Source organism: Hylobates moloch, unplaced genomic scaffold (genome assembly GCF_009828535.3).
Source record: "Hylobates moloch isolate HMO894 unplaced genomic scaffold, HMol_V3 SCAFFOLD_3, whole genome shotgun sequence".
Taxonomy (NCBI): Eukaryota; Metazoa; Chordata; class Mammalia; order Primates; family Hylobatidae; genus Hylobates; species Hylobates moloch.
The window spans coordinates 32,717,109-32,722,579 of record NW_026652278.1 but is presented as its reverse complement, the minus strand read 5'-3'; the positions used below and the strand labels follow the sequence as shown (position 1 = coordinate 32,722,579).

Below are 5,471 nucleotides of genomic sequence, written 5' to 3'. Positions count from 1 at the left end.
TTTTTGTATTTTTAGTAGAGACAGGGTTTCACCGTGTTAGCAAGGATAGTCTCGATCTCCTGACCTCATGATCCACCCGCCTTGGCCTTCCAAAGTGCTGGGATTACAAGCGTGAGCCACCACGCCTGGCCAATTTTCAAATATTTTTGTAGAGACAGGGTCTCACTACATTGCTCAGATCGCCAAACTCCTGGGCCCCAGCAATCCTCCTGCCTCAGCCTCCCAAAGTGTTGAGATTACAGGCGTGATCCACTGTACCCTGCCATTTTTCCACTTCTGTATTACTCTTTCCCAGCTCCATGTTCGTTCCATCGTGGCACATGATTTGTGCTCCTTGCTCTGAATTCCCTATGCCCAGCCCAGGCCTCGTATGTAACAGGCATTCAGTGTATCACTAGAAGCTCCAGGATTGGGCTGGTCCTGATGCCCAGAAGGCCCTCACATTTATCTGATTGTCTAATACCCATTGTCTACCAAACCTCAACCCAATCTTTGTTGTCACCTCCTCTGGGAAGTCTCCCAGATGTCCCGGGCTGACTCAGACATCTTTTCTCTTTGCTCTCCAAATACTTGTGCTGCCTATCATAGCTCTTATCATACTGAATTGCTATCACTGTCTTACTGTTTCCCCAGGAGAGGATGTGAGCTCCTGGAGGGCAAGGAGAGCATAAGAACCAACTATCAGCCTTTGTATTTCCAGCACATATATTCCTCATGCCATGGCCTCAGAGGCATTGCCTCCTGCCTGTTCGGATGGACAGTCAAGATGATTAAGGCTGAATGAGGGCTGTCCCTGGTCACACCTACCCACTCTATTTTCCAAAGCTTGAGCTCCTCTAAAGGCCACTCACTTTGGCTGAGCCAAAAATGGATGCTGTCTGCAGTTCCTTGTCATCATCCTCTTTCCGGGGGTGAATGACCAGCGTCACATGGCAGTTATTGTCTGTTGCAAACTTCCGAAAGACCCCGATGATGTAGTCTTGAGCTGCAATCCTGCCCCCATCCCAACAACACAAAGAGCTTATTAGACACAGAAGGACAAGAACATACACATACTCTTGATTCATTCACATCTCCCCACAAACTACCACAACCCACTCTACCTCCCTCTACCCAAGGACTCACACTCAGATCCCTGTCCATACATCCTGCTGCCATACCCCACACCTCCATATGATACACATGGGGGTGGTACGTGCCTGCACACATCTCAGAAAATAAGAGAGCACAGCATGTGTGCCTAGAGGCCAGCTGCCTGAGAAGTGTGTGTTGTGTGTCCAAGCGGGCTCAAGCTAGACAAGAGAGGATGTCACCTGTCTGTGGACAGCTGCTCGTGACCCATCATGAACTGCAGGTTGTCGATGACCACATGACAAATGTCATAGACGTAGACTGCATGTTGCATTGTATCTATTACAGTCCTGGGAAGAGGAAAGGCAAGGAATTTGATAAGTTGTCTCTAGACCACCCCAGGCAGAAGAACTAGCATCCTGAAAACTCTCTTGGCTGCCTCCTCTGCCCTTCTATTATTATTATTATTATTTGAGACAGGGTCTTGCTCTGTAGCCCAGGCTGGAGTGCAGTGGTGTGATCACAGCTCACTGCAGCCCCAATCTGCTGGGCTCAAATGATCCTCTTACTTTAGCTTCCTGAGTAGCTGGGACCACAGGCATATACCATCACCATGCCCAGCCTAATTTTTAAAATTTTTTATAGAGAGGGGGGTCTCCCTATATTGCCCAGGTTGGTCTCAAATTCCTGGGCTCAAGTGATCCTCCCACCTCACCCTCCCAAAGTGCTGGGATTACAGGCATGAGCCACTGTGCCCAGGCCTGCCCTCTCATTCTTTGAAAAACTCCAAACCCAAGGAGATGGGGGAGTTCCTACTGGAGCTGGAAAAGGAACCAAAGGTTCCTGAGTGCTGGGATATGTCTGGGAAAGCAAGGTGGCTGGAATCTGGGAGTCTCACCTGATGCTCTGCTGTCCATGGAAAGTCATGAAATAGAGGGGCAGGTCCTCAAAGCGGTCAGCCCAGTGATCATATTTGTCCAGTTGATCTTCCAGCCGCCCCTCGGCAAACTGTGTCAGCATGACCCGGGCTAGTCTCACATTACTGATCTCGAAGCTACCCCACAGTGTGTTCACCCCCTGGGAACACAAATCCAGGGCATACTCACTGATGAATGTTGTCTTTCCACTGCCTGTTGGCCCTGCAGTGGGGTGGAACAGACCTGGGTGAGGAGGAAGTCCTACCCTTGAAACCAAGACATAGGTCAGGGCTTTAAAATTCGGGGGAGGGGGCAAACCTTCTTTTCAACATTGTCATGGCTCAAACCCACTTGTTTTTGTCATCTGATCTTCTGCCCCTTTACTCTAAGTAGTGATTTCTCAAAGGGTTACCTGTGAAGACCGTCAGCTCGCCCTTTCGATGTCCTTTCAAGATATGATTGAGGTCTGGAAAGCGGCTCCAGCGGAGGCCAGCTGCTTGCTCCATATTTGACAGTTCTCCTAGCACCTCCTCCCGAAGCTGCCGGAAACATACGATGGACTTGTGCCAGGCAGGCAGGGCGGTACGAAGAATACGAGAAAGATTGAAGCCTCCGTTCAGGGCCTCCAGGGGACGGGGCTGCTGGTCTCCTGGCCGCACCAAGAAGCATCGTTTGGGGTTCAGTTTTCGTGCAAACAACTTGGCGGCTTCCCAGGACCGAAGGTCATCCCCCAACCAGAATACAATCCGCCGGAACTGTTCCAGGTAAGGGAGTAAGGCAGGGGGTAAGCAGGTCGTTCCTCGGGGTAGAGTAAGTGTAGGCAGCCCCGTGGACTGGTTCAAGGCCAGGCTGTCAAGCTCACGACTCGTCAGTACCACCTCAGCATCTCGACGACTAATCAGTGGTAATCCAAACAGATTGTGGTAGGCACTAGGTCGGGGAATAGTGGTTTCCTCGTAGCTCACTCCATCCCCCTGGCATTTAGCCTCTAGTAGCTTCAGGCCTCGTAATCCTGAGCCCCCAGGGGAGAACCAAGGGAAGACAAGACTGCGAGCAGATCGCAGATATCGCACACTGAAACGCTTGAGTGTGTCATCTGTAACCTTGGTAAGGCCAAACATTGTATCAGCCAGCTGAACCTCATCCTGATCAGGCAGCTCCCAGAGAGGTATTGCTCGGTTCCAGATCCTCCGGACCTCCTCGCTGTCCTCAAATTCTGGAGCCTTACTAAGCAGAAGTCCCTCCCTGGCCCCATCCCCTCGCCCCTCCACGCTGGCCTGGAAGTCTTCCCAGCTCCCCTCTGCTAGGCTGGTCATGCAGAGAAAGCGGCCTGTGGTCTTGTCAATGAACAGGCTGAAGGAAGTGGTAACACCAGTCTGGTCTTTGAGCTGTGAAGACTCTGCAAAGGGGCTCAGTGCCCGCAGGCAACTGTGGCCATCCTGGAAGGGGATCCCATGCCCCCGCAAATACTGGCGGATTTCGGTTGCAGTTACAGGCAACACTGGCATATCCAAGGCTTGGAGAGTCTCCTTCCTGTAACGTCTGCGAGCAGGGCCTGGGGCCAAGTTTCGGGGCAGGCCCCTCCGACCCATCCACTCCCCACGCAGGGGTAACAAGATACGGAGGGGGTACCCACCTCGGAGGAGGACCCACATTCCTAGCCAAATGTGGGAAGTCACTGCTTGAAATGCCTTAGGTGCCTGGTTAGCGTGCCTTCACTAGACCAAACTCTAGGGATAACCCACGCAGCACTCTGCAGAGCTCACTCTAGGTGCATTCTCTCTCTCCCTGAATTTCTCCTCTTCAGCCCCTCTACGTTGCTGCTTCACACATATGCCCATCTACACGACCCTTTCACGTCCACGTCCTTCTACAATGGCTCCCCCACCTCTATGATCCGTTACAGTTTCTCTCCGCCACCTCACCTCTATGACCCTCTATACAGTTCCTCACTGATACAGTTTCTTTGCATCATCTTCTCACCTCTACTGCCCCTCCACAGCATCTCCTCGTCGTCCTCATTTCTATAGTCATCTGCATCCTTTTTGTAGTCCCTTTGCCCTAGGCCCCGACTAGAGACCCTCTTCCGCTTCTCCTTCCCCTCACTGGGACCTCAACACGGCGAGAGCACCCAGCACGACTCCCGCCAATCCCCGGGCCCAAAGGAATGCCAGTCTCTATCCTCCCTCGTGTCTTCACTCCGCTCTACTACTCCGAGCTCCGCAGCGCCGGCCCCTAGCTCCAGGTTACCACTTTTGTCTCTCCCACTTCGCCCGCAATGTGAGTCTCCCGCACATGCTACTCGCCTTGACCTCGGAAGCAAAACTCCGGGAGCGGTCGTCCCGGAACCGGAAGCCTCGAGGTTTAGTCCCGCCCCCTTCTCTTCGCCGCCTAGGCTCCGCGGCCTCCAAGCTGTAACTATGACGGCGCGCGGGACTCCGAGCCGCTTCTTGGCCAGTGTTCTCCACAACGGACTGGGTCGCTACGTGCAGCAGCTGCAGCGTCTGAGCTTCAGCGTCAGCCGCGACGGCGCCTCGTCTCGCGGCGCCAGGTGAGCCAAGGGAAGTGCGCAGGCGCGGGTCGGGGTAGGGGTGGAGGTGGCAACGACTCCCGGGTATGTCGCCCCCAGTCAGGGGTCATACTGTTCACTCTCCCGGGCCCCTTAGGGAGTTCGTGGAGCGGGAGGTGATCGACTTCGCCCGACGGAACCCAGGGGTCGTAATATATGTAAACTCGCGTCCGTGCTGCGTGCCCAGAGTAGTGGCCGAATACCGTGAGTGGGGCCGGGCTCGGGCTGGAGGGCGGGATCAGGGGCCCGACCTGCTAGCCTCCCTCTCGCCTGGTCGCACCAGCCAGCTTCCGCCCACTCTCACCCACTCTCACCCCTCTTCTGCCAGTTAACGGGGCTGTGCGCGAGGAGAGCATCCACTGCAAGTCGGTCGAGGAGATCTCGATGCTGGTGCAGAAGCTGGCCGACCAGTCGGGCTTAGACGTGATCCGCATCCGCAAGCCCTTCCACACCGACAACCCTAGCATCCAGGGCCAGTGGCACCCCTTCACCAACAAGCCGACCACGTTCCGCGGGCTACGCCCCCGAGAGGTTCAGGATCCTGCCCCAGCCCAGGTGCAAGCACAGTGAAGAGTTGCCCCACCAACTCCAGCCCCAGGCTTTGGACTGTTTCTCCAGTAAAGGTGGTTCTTCCCCTCTGGGATTCCAAGCCCAGGCAAATGGAACCCATCAATGGGCAAGTTGACAGAGGTTCTGCTTGGGGTAATGAAGAGCTGCCTGTTTCTTTCCAGTGCCTGCTTCTAGGGGCAGTGACCTTGTGAACCACTCATTTTTATGCAAGTGGCATCCCTAAAACCTGAGATGAGGAAGACTTCAAGGGTTTTACAGGGCCCTTGTTTTTTAAATCCAAATTGATAATAATGATCTCAAAACACAGTGAGAGGTCCGAAGGCTGGCTTCTGAAGAATCCCTGA

The 5,471-nt window shown here is 54.1% G+C and overlaps 3 protein-coding genes across 13 annotated transcripts in view; 2 read left to right on the top strand and 1 right to left on the bottom strand.

Annotated features, from left to right (window-relative positions):
• Window positions 1-5,471, top strand: part of LZTS2 (leucine zipper tumor suppressor 2) — a 61,653-nt gene that overhangs the window by 6,159 nt on the left and 50,023 nt on the right. The window lies entirely within an intron of this gene.
• TWNK (twinkle mtDNA helicase) lies at window positions 56-4,344 on the bottom strand. 3 transcript variants are annotated; one of them, XM_032179999.2, is made up of 4 exons: window positions 2,401-4,344; window positions 1,970-2,210; window positions 1,314-1,421; window positions 56-993 (listed from the first exon to the last, which is right to left on the bottom strand). In XM_032179999.2, the coding sequence occupies exons 1-4, from the start codon at window positions 3,641-3,643 to the stop codon at window positions 837-839; spliced, it is 1,749 nt and encodes a 582-aa protein (XP_032035890.1). In that variant the 5' UTR covers window positions 3,644-4,344; the 3' UTR covers window positions 56-836. The 3 variants fall into 3 exon arrangements, with proteins under 3 accessions (XP_032035890.1, XP_032035910.1, XP_058292070.1); XM_032180019.2 differs by having other exon boundaries at window positions 1,970-2,148; window positions 2,401-2,459; XM_058436087.1 differs by lacking the exon at window positions 1,314-1,421.
• On the top strand, window positions 4,336-5,471 carry MRPL43 (mitochondrial ribosomal protein L43). The gene is made up of 3 exons (XM_032180048.2): window positions 4,336-4,539; window positions 4,655-4,761; window positions 4,886-5,471. The coding sequence occupies exons 1-3, from the start codon at window positions 4,409-4,411 to the stop codon at window positions 5,125-5,127; spliced, it is 480 nt and encodes a 159-aa protein (XP_032035939.1). The 5' UTR covers window positions 4,336-4,408; the 3' UTR covers window positions 5,128-5,471.